A 16,483-nucleotide genomic window follows, 5' to 3' on the forward strand; every position below is an offset into this window, starting at 1 on the left:
TTTACTTAGCTGGTAAAATCAATGAGCGTCGCTACTGCCAAGTGATATTCGTTTTCGTACGCACAAGCAGGTTATAATGCTTCAATGGAACATCAGTATCGACAGTTTTTGTTATCGATTGAGAAACACGATTTTTGACGTTTTAGTTGATAAAACTGCGATCTCGTCGAATTCTGTGAAAGCACCATCATTGTTTGACAGTTTTCAAATTTTGATTTAAATATTTCAGCAGAATGTAGAATTCAGATGAAAAATATAGTTGGCAATAGCTGGAAAGTTGGAAAAAACTGAGGTTTTAAAAAGCCAACGTTTTCATCCTTAATACAACGAAACTTTTAGAATTATTATAAATAAAAATGTATTATAGTAATCGAATGAATATACAGAACTTTATCTCAACATCTTTTAGTCGATATACAAATTGATGGATAATACCGCCAAGAACCTATTAATATTACAGATGTGAATGGAAATTGTACGGTGTATTGAGAATCGATGACATTTTACTGGAACCGTTGATGAAAATTTGCTGGTTGTGTTGGTTGCGCAGTCGAATAAACCATGCCCTGTGGTTGTTGATGAGACATCGCATGGCTTTGGTGCTGATGAAATTCAGGAGCACCGTGTGGACCGTTGAGTCTAACTCGTTTAGGATTTTGCCCATGATTGTGCTCGCTGTTTCCTTGCTGGGGTTGATTCTGTTGCTAATTTACAATAAAAAATCAAAAATTTTAGTTTGTAAATTTGCTAATGGATAGAGCCAAAAGAATTCGCTAATCACTCGTTCAAAAAAGTTGTACCAAAGTCCACAATTCCGCAGTCACAAATTTTACAGTTTTACGTACGTTTGAAGCAAAAATACATTTATGTTAACTAGAAAACTTTTTTATCGAATTTTGAACTGCGCCAATACACACGACGATAATTATTATCGTCGTGTGAACGACAAGGTAATTATGCAATTAAAATTACCGTTTGTTGCTGATTTTGACGAGCTTTGTTTTCAGTCTTTTCTTCAGTATCGTCATCCGTCAAGAACTCTCTTTTCGGATACGGTATTGGACACCCGGCAAAGATGCTGAGAAAACAGAAGTTGAATTTTATTCATCTTACGCATTATTTCGTAATGACAACACTAAATTTTTTTCATGAAATCTTACTCTTGTGTTGGAAGTGGTTCTTCTTGGAAATATGCGTCTTGCATCGAGTGTTCCGAAGTGATACGTTTATTCGGATCCATCATAAGTAATTTTTGTAACTATAATTGAAACGAATGTAGAATGTATTGAAAGTAGACAATGGAATAATTTAAAGTCGCGAATTTGAGATACTTACTAAATTAAATGCTTTACTGTCGGGTTTTATTTTATGGCGTTCCATGTATTTTGTTAGCGAACAATTGGCGTAACTGAAATAAAAACGACAATTAATACAGAGTAATCCAGCTTAATTTTTCCCTCAATGATATCATTGACAACTTACTTTGATCGTTTGAAGTCTTTTTGAAGAGTCGGGTGTTCGGGCATTTTTTTAATATCCTCCCAATCTTTCTCTAGTGGAAAACCCATGACGTTGAATATTCTGAACAGATGCATTAGACATTTGATGGTAAATTCATGTAGTAAACTCATGTAAATTTAAGATGCGAATGAAATGTTTTTATTACCGATCCAATTGATCGTGATGATAAGGATTGCTAGTTTTTATGTCTTCCTGTCTACAATGAAAAATTGGCTCGGAGGTGAGTAGCTCAGCGAATATACAGCCGATAGCCCATATGTCTAGAAAATGATAAACATGCAAAAGAAATTTTAAAAACATTGTAACTGATGGTTCGCATACTTTGGAATTTCTCCCAAAAACCATTTTTGTTTTTTCATCGCTCATTGTTTTCCAATATACTGAGAAACTACAAAATGATGGTAATATCTTTTACCGATGGCTTTTGTGTAATGTCTCGCACCCAAAAGTAATTCTGGTGCTCTGTACCAGAAAGTTACGACTACAGGATCTAGATCGGCCAAAGGTTTTAGCGGAGCATTGAACAAACGTGCAAAACCCATATCGGCTATTTTGACACGCCCTCTTTCATTCCCTTCGCCCATTACTAATATATTGGCTGGTTTCTGAAACAAAACCATATTTTTTATGGCTACGTTCGCTTTTCAATGAATAGTTCAGAGTTCTAAGAATTTTTATTTACCAAATCCCTGTGGAGAACCCAGTTGGAATGTAAATAATGAATGCCATCAAGAATTTGGTACAGCAAGGATTTCACCATGCCTTTAGGAACCATAACTGGCTTTTTATTAGCTTTTGCAGATCTATGAAACTTGATGATGTGCTGTGACAAAGATAACAGTATGATTGAACCATTATTAGTTCATGATTAATCTAGCAGGTTAAAAACGTTTCACAATCAATATAGAATAATTCAGTACAAAATTGGAATGTTCTATAGCTCAAGAAAGAGACATAACAAAATATTGACTTTCAAAGAATATATTTATTCGTAGATCTGTTTGACACTCCAAATTGCTGTTTCGGTTCATCTGATATTAGCAACCCAAAGATTGTACATTTTTGGAATTTCAAAGTAATGATACAATCAATAATTGACTTGAAATCAAAAATTTTTAAAAACTCCATGAATTCTTGTTGGTGATTTTGTGCATTATTATATTCATATTGATTATGTATTTATACTTATTCGTTAATGTTTCAGTACCGCAACTTCTGTTTCTCAGTGTACTCGTTTTAATATAGTAAAAAAATTTTTCCATACCCAGAGGTCATGTTCAGCAAAATCAAAAAGTAGCCACACTTTACGATCGTTGTGAGAGAGAAATACCCTTATAAGAGTGATGACGTTAATATGCTTTAGTTCTCGAAGTAGCTGCAAGTCAAAGAACATTGTTCATTAGAATATAAACTTTCTTATTGTAATATAATAGTTCGAGCTATGCAAGTTGAAAGTGATGAATATCAAAGCTCGAATGAGTTTAAGTAATATTTTATTTTACTCTGCGACTTACTGCGATTTCTCTGCAAGCTGACATGGAAAGTCCAGTTCCTTCTATCTGTTTGAGTCCGAAGTCTTTTGTGTCAGGACGTGATTTCAATTCACTGTCAGGCACTCTAGAAAACAACAATCGTCTCAATTTTTAATAATTCTCATACATCCATTGAATATTATGTAGATAGATTAGTTGATGCAATGTAAAGAAAGAAATTTCATTTCCCAAACGAGCAGGTTGTACCTAAATAATAATTGATAAAGGATATTCAAATATAATTAAAAAAAGAAAAATGCGAAAACGTCCAGAAACTAACCCCTCTTTTCGTCTAGCTTTGTAGACGTGTCCATAAGTACCTCTCCCAACTTTACATCCTTCAAATTCAAAGAGATCCTCGACCTTGGTCCGATCCTTCTGGGTCTTCATTTTAAATTCGTAATCCATCATGATTAATGTTTGTTAATTATTATTATCAACTGTGAAGAAACATATTAGAGGTTCGAATGTCAGGTTCAATCGAGGATCCACTATCAGAAACCTAACCTACCAGAATGATCGAGAGAGGAGAGAGGAGAGTCGTCAACTTTCATAATAAACAGACACACGAGAATTACTACTGACGTTTGTTGGTAAGTTACCGATTCATTCATTTTTATATTGCGGTTCAACAAATCAGAAATTTTAAAGGAGGTTTATCATAATGACTTAAATAAATAACCAAACTCATTATAAATCATCGTTTAATTGAATCTTGTTTAGAACATTAAATAGCCCACATTTTTTTCGTCATTCGATCACCTTTCAATGGTTTTTATCATTGGGGATTTTTGTATCAGCTGTTGCTACACTAGACCGGTATTTTCACCGCGGAAATCTGGTAACTTGTCATAATTAAACAATAACACGAAGGCGATCATGATCTTGATGTATATTCATTAGCAATTGCGTCCTCGATTCGTAATACCGTAATACATACACATCATGTAGCTTTTGAATAACACAAAAAAAGAAGCAATGAGTTACGCGAGGAATAGCAGCTAAACACAATTTGGATGAAACGATAGTTAGGGGAAACATTAGGTTAAAAGCTTTCGATGGTAAATACTCGCGCGACTTGCAACAGACTATAAAACGTCCGGTTTTGCGCGGATCTCTCATATTTTTCCGTGAAAGTTTATATTATTTTGTGTACGTTCGTGTACTTAGAAATCTTAATTTGTGCTACAGCAGTGCAATACAAAAGCTTTAAAACTTGTGATAAGTCTTAGAATCATATCTCCGCGAGAATATGATTAAAATCTTTTGACATTCGAAATAATTGTATTATTTCACTTAGACTGCATTCTGTCTTATACTTATTCATTATCTGTATATAAATATGTTTTCCATACTCGCCGATTACACGAAGATGATTGAAAATATTATAGGTGAATAGATTATTCTAAATTTTATTTATTACTTTACTCTTGTATACATGAAGATTTTTAGGTCAGTCTATAACCTTGGCTAATGTCAAATGTAACATATCGAGATTTTTAAAAATAATTTATTTCAATATTTCGATAAATTTCGGCATATCTCATGTTTTGATTAAATTTTTTTTGTTGTGACTTTTTCTCAATGAATTATTTAATGAATTAATGACCATACAACAATAAACAATGTAAAATATATTTAGGAGGTTTGATCAAGTGAAAGAATCGAGCTGTCAATGATTCATCGCCCCGAGTTGTTAAATCTTATTTTGACTTGTTACATGTCATGAGTTGAAAAAAAATTTTTTTTAATTTCAAAGTTCATTAGAATGTCAAACCAGTGACTTGTTAAGAAATAGAAAGCGGTTCAAAATTGCAAACCATTTTTTTTTTGTATAAGAATTACAAAATCATTTAATGTTTCTATTTTGCTAACAAGGTTTGATTCTTTAGTATTGAGCTAAAGAAGTCATGAAAACGACACTGCTTTTGTCATTGCATAAATTTAAGTTACTCTGTTTGCTTATGAATTTTGAATTAATTACAGTGGATTACATCGACGTAGACTTTACTCTTTGGCTGTCATGGTTATTGATGCCGCTCCTAGTCACATTTCTACTTCCCCTGGTCATAGTTGTACTTTTTTACATTACTGCATTGATTTTATATATCTACAGATTGCACAGGTTAGTTGAAAGTTTTGATTCACAATCTAGCAAAATATGGTTCGAAAATTCATTAACCGATATACGCAGGTAAATTAACTGGAGATTTAAATATTCCAAGAAATCATTCATATTGGCGAAAATGTTTTCAGAGCTAATCTAAGACGAGCTTATGGAACGGACTGGAAAAATGCAGCACGAAGTTTGGTCGCTGCAGTTTGGGATGCTCACGGCTGGATATTTCATGGTACAAAAAGTCTCTGCAAGCGGTCCATATGTGGACATAGTGAATACACGTGAAAGTTTTTTCCTATTTTTGACAGGTTACGAAATTTCGGGACTGGAAAACATTCCCCAAGACCAGGCAGTTCTTTTCGTCTACTATCATGGCGCAATTCCCATAGATGTTTATTACTTCATATCAAAAGTCTTTCTCACCACCAACAAACTAGTACACACCGTAGTTGATCGGTTTCTCTTCAAAATTCCTGGATGGGCTATCATATCCAATGTGCTCAAAACTATTCCTGGCACGGTGCAGACCTGTTCCGTCATATTGAAAGAGGGCAATTTCCTTGCCATTTCACCAGGTGGTGTATACGAAGCGCAATTTGGGGATTGTTACTACAGACTCATGTGGAAAAAGAGATTGGGCTTTGCTAAAGTAGCCCAGGATGCCAAAGTGGTTTGTAGCATTTGATAAATTATTTATGAACATTTTTAAGAAAAAAAAAAAAAACCAACAAAAGCCGCAGAAACAGTCGCGAATTTTCAAAGACCACGCAATCAAAATTGGATTTAACCAACTTCACCTGGGGTTTTGAAATTTCTTTTATTTTTAGTCTCAAAGAATGTTATCTTAAAAACGTCATACTCAATATCATTTCATCCATCGCCATATCGCCTCATGAATCGTCTTTACATTCTCATTTCAGTGCATAATTCCAATATTCACAAAAAATTTGAGAGAAGCGTTCAGAACAGTAAGTTGGGGAAGAAGAATATGGCTGAGACTGTACGCAGTCACAAGATTTCCTCTTGTCCCCATATACGGAGGTTTTCCAGTGAAACTCAAAACTTACGTGGGCAAGCCAATACCATACGACGGTGCTCTTACCCCTGAGCAATTGCAAAAAAAGGTGAAAAAATAAAGTTTTTTCGATCGATCGATCCAAGATAAAAGTTAATAGATTTTCATAAATAAATGATTTTCGAAGCGTTTTCATTGACGTACTTTCTATCGCAGGTAGCTTCAGCCTTGGAAGATCTAATAAAAGAGCATCAGACAATACCTGGAAGCATAACTCGGGCTCTGTTCGAGCGAATTTACGATCCAGACAACTCGAAACGTGTTTAGTTCCAATTATTTATTCGATTGTGGAGATTAGACAGCAAAAGGAATCCACAAGATACTCGAATACTGAAAAATAGCTATTTTTCGTTCGACTGCCCGTGCTTCTGAAATCATATTCCAGTTCATGACACAATCAGTGTGAATATTCATTCATGGTACGTTATTATTGAGAGTTCATATGCTCCCGAAAGGTGACTAAAGTCAAAGATTGCGATTGTACTTGGGAATTTCCTTTTGCTTCATTTTGTTTATTAATGTAGTACGAATGAAAAGTGAACATTCCTTGGTAGAAAATGTGAAATATTCATGGTTTGCCGAGGGCACAGTTACAAACTATTCATACATTCCAACGGGGCTTGTTTTTATACGGGGGTTGAAAAGGCCTTTTTTCGAGATTATGTTACTTATTTATGTGGTTATATATTTATTTATACGAACGTTTGTACCTGGGGGAAGAATGACGAATTTTGTGGGTAAATGTTATTTTTTTAAATATTTTTATTTATTATTATTTATCGATAATCAAATGACCTCCGTGAGGAACGCACTTTGTTCAAAAGATCGAGTTTGCAGTTATTCTGCTGAGTCCCGACTCGTTAGATATTAAAAGTTATAAAAAAATCATAAAAATCACCAGGAATTACTCGATTTTATTCCACTCCAATATGTATCTTTCAGTATCGAAATGTATCTTCATTTTTTTTCGTATGCATTGTGTAAAAAAATGTCAGCAATGAATCCAGTACTTAGAACTAATTGTTTTTATACCCATGTTTTTAGAGGAAATAAAGATCTGTTGTTTCGAAAATGTGGATTGTATCGACAACGTGGAACTCCCAGGAGACTAATAATAATTCCATTTTTCTCGCATATTGCAGGGACGTTTAACTCGAATTGAATCGAGTCAGTTTTTTCCACTCGGACATCGGTTTGTCAAAAGCTTCCTGGACAATTGGCATTCGTTTGACAAAATATTCAGTATATTTTGATAATCAGCTTCCAGCCTTTTGGCTGCTTGATGACAAAAATTCCATCTCCATATCTCCAGTAGACCTCAAGCTTAAGAAATTTCATCACTGACTATCAATAAAAAGTAAAATTCTCGATGAAAACTCGAGCAATTGAAAGTTGCGGTGACGATATTCGGAAATTTAGACAATCGTCCAAATCCTGATGCTCGTTGTGAACAGACTCGGTAGCGATGCGTTTTCGTCATTGCAGCGAGTATGGGGTCACTGTCGCGGCGCCAGATTTCAGCGTTCCTTAAATGCACAAGATGTAGAGAAAAATTTACGATTCGTCAAGGACGAGGATATTCGTTTATCACTTGAATCTCGAAACGTATCGATTAATCTTCCGACGTTAAGGTGTCACCCGCGATAAAGAGAACACCAATTTTGCGAGATGCCATTCTCTTAAAAGTCTGCTCGAAATTTTTCATGCCGATTTTTTTATACCAACGATTGGTAGGAAAAGAAAAAAAATTGTGTCTACCGAGAGCTAATGGAGAGAAAAAATTTTGACATATTCAGTAAAAGGTGAAACAACGTTAACTCGATCGGAGTACAAAGGAATGACACACCCGGAATAACTACAACTACATTCGAGTTTTGATTACCACTACAGCCTGATTTTCATAACTAGTTTTATTTTGAGGTGATCTGTCAGTCTCGCGATCCGTAGAAAAAGTAGATTTTTCACGCTTCAGACAAAAACGTCACGAACACTCCCATGTCCCGGACACTCTTCATGTCCCAAGAAAAATAAGAGTTTTGCATTGTTTACAGATTTTTTAAAAATAAAACGTAACTTTCCTTCTTCATTCGGAAGCTTTTTCGATTCCACAATTTGTTATTGACACTCGGAAATTTTTGGCTCGAATTCATAAATCCGTAAATCAGATTACTACGAATCCATGAATCCATAAAAATCAGATTACTATGATGACTGCAAATTCTTTCCAATTCTCACAAATTTCATGTTTCCTACGACCATCACCCTTCGAATATCACCTTTTTCTTTTTATAGTATTTTCTTAACTGCTACGGAACCAACGGGGATGACTCTTCGGGTATTTATAAGGAGAACGTCTGGCATGTATCGATCAGTCTTCAGCCAGCGGTTAGAGTACTTTCATCGTGTTATTTTTCAAATTATAAAAATATTCACGACAGTGCGCTGAGAAAATATCGACGAGCGAGTTTTAATTTTGCGTTTATTTGCGCCCGTAGAAAAAGGAGCACAGAATGTGCCTAAAAATTGGACTCGTACTATTCCTGACACTCTTGTCACTTCACCAATCCGCTGGCCAAGGTCAGTCAATAGCCCGATAATTTACATGCGAAAGAGAATTCGGTATAAATTTTGTTCCTTCAAATAATCAGCCATTGGCATTTCGCTTGGTGGCTTTATTCCGTTTTGGATACAAAAGTGACTCATTTTTTCGAATTACAGGTGATGCCTGCGAGGATCAAGGAGGAGAGGTTCGATGCGTTCCTTTTGAATCGTGTGAAAGTCTTAGCCGCAAGCTCAACGGTCGACGTCTTCAAATTTCGGGTCGATCCAAGTGTACCCTCGTGCCGTTCCAAAATATAGAAGTCAAAGTTTGTTGTCCCTACGAAATCGACTACCGAGCCAATGATTCCCGAGACACCAGTAACCAGGGACGGAATGCTCGGCCCGAAGGTGGTTGGAATAATCGAATTGAAACGAGGCGCTACGAGGTCCTTCAGCCACCTGTGTGCGGCATCAGCAACGCTACCTTTCCAAAAGTTATTAATGGAGAACCTGCAGATTTAGGTATAAGATGCAATCCGATAAATCTTCTATTGAAAGCTTAAGTTTTGGACCACGTGAAATGAAATGTTTGATTTATTTTGTCAGGTGCATGGCCTTGGGCCACACTTCTCGGTTACAGATCGAGGTACGAGACATTATTCAATTGTGGTGGTGCGCTCATCTCTTCTCGGCACGTTCTAACAGCTGCTCATTGTGTCACTTCTGGTTTGTATCTCGTACGAGTCGGCGAGCTCGATATTGAGGATCCCGACGAGGGCGCGACACCGATCGATCTGTTAATCGAAAACGTTACTGTCCATCCCCAATACGATTCTTCTATTTATAGAAATGACATCGCCGTTCTTCGATTGGAAAGGGACGTTGAGTTTACTGGTAAATTTCACAAATCAAGTTTTCAAAAACTCCATGTCTTTTGACTGCTTCCACAAAAGCCTAATGATCGATCTTAATTACTCGTTTCTCAGAATTGATTAGACCAATTTGTCTACCCACGTCCCCGGGAATATTTGGCGGATCATTGAACAAAGCTTTTCCTTTTATCGTCGGATGGGGCGCTCTTAAAGATCGTAAGTATTACGGGAACCTGGGTAAAAGTTACCAGGGTATTTTCGTCCGTATTTTGGCTATCGATTACCGAAGAACCAATTTTGTTCGTTCTCTTCAGAGATTGTTGCCGCTGCTGCTTTGCAACAAGTTAAATTGCCAATTGTCGCAGAGGAAAAATGCAAAGCAGCCTATAGCAAAACAGCAAGGATTATTGACGAAAGTGTACTTTGCGCTGGTTATGAACAGGGAGGCAAGGACGCGTGTGTGGTAAGTTACATCACGGATGAAGTGATACAAACCTTGTAGTTAAAGTACCAATTATAAAATCATCATTTTACCATTTTCATTCGCTCACGAAGAAACTCAGTTTTTTTATAATATTTCTCATTGTTCTATACAAAGTTTGATTTTTCTTTGGTGATCCTTTCAGGGTGACAGCGGCGGACCGATGATGTTACCAATCGCCCGAACTTGGTACAGTATCGGTGTAATCTCGTTCGGTTCCCGAGGGTGTGGTGTACCAGGCATTCCCAGCGTGTATGCGAAAACGGAATACTTTCTGGACTTCATTGTCAAGAGTTTGAATTGATAGTTCCGGGCTCTCCGAAACGCGATTCCGAGCTTCCTCATTGATTTTTCACTCTTCAAAATGACGGGGAATCAAGTGAAACGACGTCATCGGCGTTAGCACGTCTCAGCTACCAAGATCTCACAGGATCGTCCACGAATTTGTCGACACAGGAGACCTCGCGGCAGCCAAGGGGACATGCTATTTTTCCAAGTGCTTCGAGGCAATGATTTATTCATTTTCCTTCTTTCTGCCCATACTTTTTTAACTTTTTATGTTCCCATCGCATGGCTTCAGTTTCACGTTCCCCCTCATTTCACTGTTCGTGTTTCCGTTCGAGTGAAACTTCAAGACTGCTGGCTGCACATGAATTAATAAAATACCCTTTGAGGTGCAAAAAAATCGCAGAAAAGATTATTCAATAGATTTTCAACAACGACGAATTGTGAAAAGTTCAATAAAGAACTTTGCGAAAGTTAATATTCTACATTTTCTGCATTCGCACTGAAAAAATTCAAACTAATCAATGCACATTGAGTTAAGTTTATTGTAACCGTTCCTCAAATAATAATGAACTTTATCTTTTCAAAAATGTGTTTTGGTCACTAGTCGAAAAAAGAATTCGTTACTTATTTGTCTACCAGAATGGTCCAACCCACTTTTGAGCCGTCCATCATAGAATAAGGTTCCATTTTCGAAATTGCTAATTTCAGCTCAAATCGAATGAATTTTAAGTTTATTTTTATTCAGCCACTCAATCACACGCCTAAAGGTGAACTTGTAAATGACAAAAAATCGAGTTTGCTTTTTTTCGAACGTCGTCATAAAACCTCCTCGCTCGATCCATCTGAAACGAATTACGATATGAACACTCGTGAAGACCAGCTCGTGTTCCTTGCACGATACTGGCGCTTAAATAAGAGGCCGATCGACGGTACAGGCTAGTCGCTATTCTGCCGTCTTTGACTTCTCACCGGTCGTGATTTTTCCATACTCTCATGGTATATGAACGATCATTTTGATCGATTGATAAATATACTTAAAAAACGGTTTTTGTAAGTTTCCCTATGAGTACAGCAGCAAGATCGTACAAGCTAAAATAGCAGAACTTTAAATTGGCGTTTTCGTTGGAAGGTTGAGTCGATTCACTTCGAAGCGACTGTCGGATCAAAATATTTCGATTAAAAATCGTTTATTTCACTGGAGAAACTGCGCTCCTTTTTACATTAATGTCATTCGAGGCATCCTTCGTTCGGCGTATATAAATATTCGGAAATAAACACTGTTCCGATTCACACTTTTGTACACTCATGGTTCCAACTGTTTTGTAAAATACATTCGTATAAAGTATTCGTTCTAAATTGAAGGAGGCATTTGACACAGTCCCAGGAAACAGTTTGGAGTAACTTCGTTGATTCTGAATAGTCAGGATTGAATTTCATAATTCACACAGGGAATAATATCCACAGTGAAAAGTGAAGAAAACATTTTTCATACACGCACACAATTTATGGAATTATCGATAAAAATAACATCGAAAATCTCTCTTGGATGAATAATGAGGGATCGTTTGTGAGAATGAAGTAAAAAATCGTGTTCAGATCGAGTCTTAATCGAGTCGAGATTCAACACGAATGACTATCGAAGAATTTGAATATGCTCATGCCGAGGACTGGAACTTTTACGTGTCCAAAAATCGAAGTTCTCACACAAATATTTTTCGTTTCGGTATATTAATAAGCACAGATTGAGCGACCAACAAGGACATAAATCCCGGCTGTTTGACATTGAAAAAAGTTTTGGTGTTAAGTGAAACGAAGCCTTGCCATTTGTGAAATGAATTATTCAATTTTTTGCAGAAATGTGGTCGGCGATCGGAGTGTTCGGGATATTTATGATATTCGTCTCGGTTAAGGCTTTCGGTGAATGTGAGTACACAGCGAAGGAGCTTCCTTTCAAATTCCCTTTTTCTTTTGCCTAAACGGTGTGGAAGTTTTATGGAAGCTGAATGATTACAAAATCGTGATTATTATTTCATTCCAGTCGACAACAATCTTTGCAAAGACCCCGAGAAGCAAATCGGTTACTGCAAGCCACTCAGTGATTGCGAGCCTCTAGTCGAGGTCATTAAGAAATCCAACGCCAGCAGGAGCGTTCGAGAACGCATATACCAATCTGTATGCGATCTTAGATCTCCTAGCCTACGATTTTGTTGTCCCAATAGTGGGATAGTCAACGTTCCGATTAATCCCCGTAAGGCAAATGATTTCGAGTGAAATTTTCAGTCGAATTTTCTTCGCTTGTTTAAACCCGCTGTTGAGAGAAATTTATTTGGGTGAACTGAGACTTAGAAAATCGTCTTTGCTGACTCCAGCCATCAATGAGGCCTGCGAAGAAATCCGCGGACAATCCGGTCGCTACGTTTTCGTCAAAGATTGCGAACCTCTGACAGACCTCCTTCGACGAGAAGGGAACAGCGAGAAAGCTGAGAATTACAGAAACGACGCCCTGAAAGGTTCTGACCCTGACGACCCGGTAATTTGTTGCCCCAATACCGGCTACATCAACGTTGATTACGGTAAGAACACTTATTCCCGAGGACTCGCTCAGCGAGAATCACTTTTTTTGTTAAAATTACCTTCCCTCAAAGTTTCAATAGAAAATGAAGGATTACGGAATCATGATTATTGATTTCAGGTGACGAGGATAAATGCACAGATGCCTTGGGAGTTTCCGGTTTCTGCACCCCCATCAAAGCTTGCAAGCCTTACACAGATTTTATTCTACGAATGAACGCTACCAAGGAAGTTAGTGAATATTCGATTGGGTCTGTGTGCATTTTTGATCCTCCGGAGGATACGACAATTTGTTGCCCCAGCACCGGAAGTATCGTCATTGAGAATAACGACCGCAAAGAGAATGATTCCGAGACACCTTCGCTGAGTAAGTTTAACTCTTACCGTCCTCCAAAAATATGGCCATTTACGAGCTTGATGTTAACCCGTAGACACCACGCTGGTGCAAATTTATACGCACAAAAATAAAAAAAAAAGCAGGTTTTCAAAATTCATTTCTTCAATTTGGCCATTTTTCTATAATAACATTTTATTTTTCAATTTTTTAAATGATTTTCATCGATTACTAAGGAATTTTTACCCCTAAAAGGTCTCGTTGTAAGATTAACTCCATACATTCATCGATGAAATAAAAAGTTTTGAAGAGTCCAAGTGCAAATTTGCACCATCAAAGGGAGTGTGGTATTTACGGGTTAAAATTTGATACCCACGTTTGAATATTCTGAGCGTCAATACTAATTTGTGCTTTTTTCGAAGTTTTTTCAGGCTATTAATAGAGAAGTGAGGACTTACGCGAGCTATTTTTTAGGCACCATTTTGCAGTGATCGAAAATACCATGGAAGGAAATTTTGATAACGAAGATTTTTGTGGACTGAATTGATTCGTTTGAATAAGCAAAAAATCAATCGAATATCGTTTTTTTTTAATTGTTGAAATAAAAACCTTAAGAATCACGAATTTCTGTGCTTGTCTTGTGGGAAAAATTCCTTGAAAAGGCTCATGACAACTTGGAGAATTTTACCATGCATAGACTCAAATAATTGATTATTCAATGAAATTTCTTTCATTTCATTCATAAATTTCATAAATTTCATAAATTTAATGATTAAATCGAATTCTCATAACTTTTTGGCCAATTACGAAATCACGAAGCAACCAACGAGGATGAATTGTGACACTTCAGACGCGATATATAAACAGGGCGGCGATAGCATACGGTCAGTGTAAAGCCAACAATTAGAGAACTTTCGTCAGGTGTTTTTTTGACATCATCGGGAAAGTATTTACGTCTATTTATATAGGAAGCCAAAGGATATCAATCGGTGAGTTTTTATTATATTCACTGTTTCCACATTCATAGATATTCAATCATTCCCCGTAGGACTAGTTCCAGTTCTAGTTTTTAGATTACGGAATCTTTTGTTTTCATTCTTTCGATCATATAAATTTTTTCAAAAATGAAAACAATAGAATTCTTTTAAAATCTCTCCTTTGTTTTTATGTTTTTTTGTTTCAAACTTCTTTTCTTACTTTTTTCATCATCGCGTACAATCCACCGTGACTGCTTTTCAAAAAAAGTAGTTCGTATCTCGTGCGTGTTTTGCAAAATAAATTCATAGTTTTATCACATTTTATCTCATCGCAATTCAGTCATCTTTTAATGAGTCGTTGATTTCATAGCATTTTCATCGGACGAATAGAAAAACCGCTTATTGTATTGGCTGCATGGTTGTACAAAAACGTAATGATCGATCACAATTATTCTTAGAAGAATTCTTATCTTTATTAGATTCTTATAAAAAAAAAAATGACTGATGGAATATTCCGTCGATAACTTGGTCCCAGATTACGGATGAACCGGAGAATCAGATGAACCGATCGATGATTTAATGTCGCGTGAGATCTAATAAAATGCTCTTCGTTTTCTCTAGATCTTGTCCTGGCCTCTACTTTGCAGCAAGTCGATCTGCCGCTCGTTAATCAGGAGCAATGCAAGGCAGTTTATAGGAACAGAAACAGGATTATCGATGAACGTGTTCTTTGCGCTGGTTTTGAACAAGGATACAAGGACGCGTGTCAGGTTAATAAACGGCGAATTGACAGAGAATACAGAATTGATGAAAAATGCTTTACGAATAATAGATTGAGTAGCAAAAATAATGAAGTTGTTGAGAGATGGTTTTTCATTTGAAATATTTTAGATGCGTGATCAAACACTTTGTAGAAACGTATGCTATTTTTTTCGATAGTGAAAAAAGTCCGTAAATCGTATTTGAGTTTGTCAATTGAGTTCTCAATTACGTAACCTTAATTCGAGAATCCAGTGAAAACTTTTATTCCTTCCTGAGGTTTTTTTTCGAATGCTTTTCAGGGTGACACTGGCGGACCAATGATGATTAAAATCAATGAATCATGGTACAGTGTCCCACGCTTGTGGTGAACCGGGCATTCCCAGTGTGTATACGAAAACGCAATACTTTCTGGATTTCATTTTGGAGAATTTGTATTGATAGATTTCTGAAATAGTCTGACCAAAGGAAAATTATAAAGTTTGTAAATAAAGTTCGTAATATTTTTATTTATTCATATTATTCATAGATTTGAGTCCCTAGGTTTTATTCACAGTTATAAAAGTGCCGATTTTTGTTCATTTTTTTTCCCATACTGAATTCGTAAATTTTCTTATTTGTCGAATATGTCGATTTTTTCAATGTTTGACCCGACCAAAACATCTGTAAATTAGTTTAATGACGAGGTGTTTTTGAACCTCCGGTATAGCCTGCTCGCGCATATTTTTAAAAATAACACTTTGTCAGAGCGATAAGGTAATTAGGAGTACAAAATTTAGGGATTAAATCCGTTTCATTACCATTGCGGTACAAGAAAGTTGGGAAAGTCCGATGGAAGAAAAAATGTTCATTACATAGAAAAATGTATGATTCACGATACATCATCCAAAGTAATAAGTTTTTGAGGAATTTAAATAGGACTTGGAACATACTTTTTGTATCTGATGTCTTCAATGCGGGATTACGTCAACGGACTGTTCGCAGATAATATAAAATGTGCTCGAAAATATTTGAAACACCTTATTAACCAACGAAAAAAATATTATCCGGCGAAACGTTAGATCGAAAAATATTACGAACGCAGTTATTATCTTTTGATACCTTACCGTCTCGAGGTTTTATCGCAAAGTTAATATTTAAATCACTAAAAAGCTTTCACGCGTATCGGCAAATGATACCGGGGAGTGGGTAGGCTCCAATGCTCTTTTTATTTTTCCCCTATTCCAAGATTTCTTGCTCGTGTTCAGAAACCGTTTGACGACGCAGTGTTTACACGCGATAATGGGAAAAATAATTTTTTAAAATACAATGAATTCACTTGGAAAACGGTGACGAGTGCCTTAGAAATGTAAAGTTATAATAATGAATATTATGGATTCCAAGGCGACGAAGTACAAAATAATAGATCGAAGC

The 16,483-nt window shown here is 36.4% G+C and overlaps 4 protein-coding genes across 6 annotated transcripts; 3 read left to right on the forward strand and 1 right to left on the reverse strand.

The window, feature by feature from the left end:
- Window positions 1–341: 341 nt before the first annotated feature.
- On the reverse strand, window positions 342–3,469 carry Cdk8 (cyclin-dependent kinase 8). Its single transcript, XM_043421991.1, has 11 exons — window positions 3,334–3,469; window positions 3,036–3,138; window positions 2,786–2,896; window positions 2,204–2,344; window positions 1,937–2,126; window positions 1,667–1,781; window positions 1,483–1,581; window positions 1,336–1,408; window positions 1,161–1,258; window positions 973–1,078; window positions 342–704 (listed from the first exon to the last, which is right to left on the reverse strand). Exons 1-11 carry the CDS (start codon window positions 3,462–3,464, stop codon window positions 504–506), a joined length of 1,368 nt encoding a protein of 455 aa, XP_043277926.1. The 5' UTR covers window positions 3,465–3,469; the 3' UTR covers window positions 342–503.
- Window positions 3,470–3,485: 16 nt separating this feature from the next.
- LOC122412468 (transmembrane protein 68) lies at window positions 3,486–7,319 on the forward strand. Of its 3 annotated transcripts, none has more exons than XM_043421996.1 (6): window positions 3,486–3,646; window positions 5,040–5,178; window positions 5,310–5,404; window positions 5,481–5,842; window positions 6,093–6,296; window positions 6,404–7,319. In XM_043421996.1, exons 2-6 carry the CDS (start codon window positions 5,087–5,089, stop codon window positions 6,512–6,514), a joined length of 864 nt encoding a protein of 287 aa, XP_043277931.1. In that variant the 5' UTR covers window positions 3,486–3,646; window positions 5,040–5,086; the 3' UTR covers window positions 6,515–7,319. The 3 variants fall into 3 exon arrangements, with proteins under 3 accessions (XP_043277931.1, XP_043277930.1, XP_043277929.1); XM_043421995.1 differs by lacking the exon at window positions 3,486–3,646 and adding an exon at window positions 3,925–4,114; XM_043421994.1 differs by lacking the exon at window positions 3,486–3,646 and adding an exon at window positions 4,121–4,444.
- A 67-nt stretch (window positions 7,320–7,386) lies between these two features.
- LOC122412466 (venom protease-like) lies at window positions 7,387–11,016 on the forward strand. The gene is made up of 8 exons (XM_043421993.1): window positions 7,387–7,604; window positions 8,540–8,632; window positions 8,743–8,824; window positions 8,966–9,310; window positions 9,395–9,682; window positions 9,775–9,876; window positions 9,975–10,123; window positions 10,287–11,016. The coding sequence occupies exons 3-8, from the start codon at window positions 8,758–8,760 to the stop codon at window positions 10,443–10,445; spliced, it is 1,110 nt and encodes a 369-aa protein (XP_043277928.1). The 5' UTR covers window positions 7,387–7,604; window positions 8,540–8,632; window positions 8,743–8,757; the 3' UTR covers window positions 10,446–11,016.
- On the forward strand, window positions 10,547–13,903 carry LOC122412469 (uncharacterized). Its single transcript, XM_043421997.1, has 6 exons — window positions 10,547–10,647; window positions 12,284–12,352; window positions 12,468–12,677; window positions 12,799–13,002; window positions 13,122–13,367; window positions 13,757–13,903. Exons 1-6 carry the CDS (start codon window positions 10,623–10,625, stop codon window positions 13,771–13,773), a joined length of 771 nt encoding a protein of 256 aa, XP_043277932.1. The 5' UTR covers window positions 10,547–10,622; the 3' UTR covers window positions 13,774–13,903.
- The last annotated feature ends 2,580 nt before the right edge of the window (window positions 13,904–16,483 follow it).

Source organism: Venturia canescens, chromosome 6, assembly GCF_019457755.1.
Source record: "Venturia canescens isolate UGA chromosome 6, ASM1945775v1, whole genome shotgun sequence".
NCBI classification, from domain to species: domain Eukaryota; kingdom Metazoa; phylum Arthropoda; class Insecta; order Hymenoptera; family Ichneumonidae; genus Venturia; species Venturia canescens.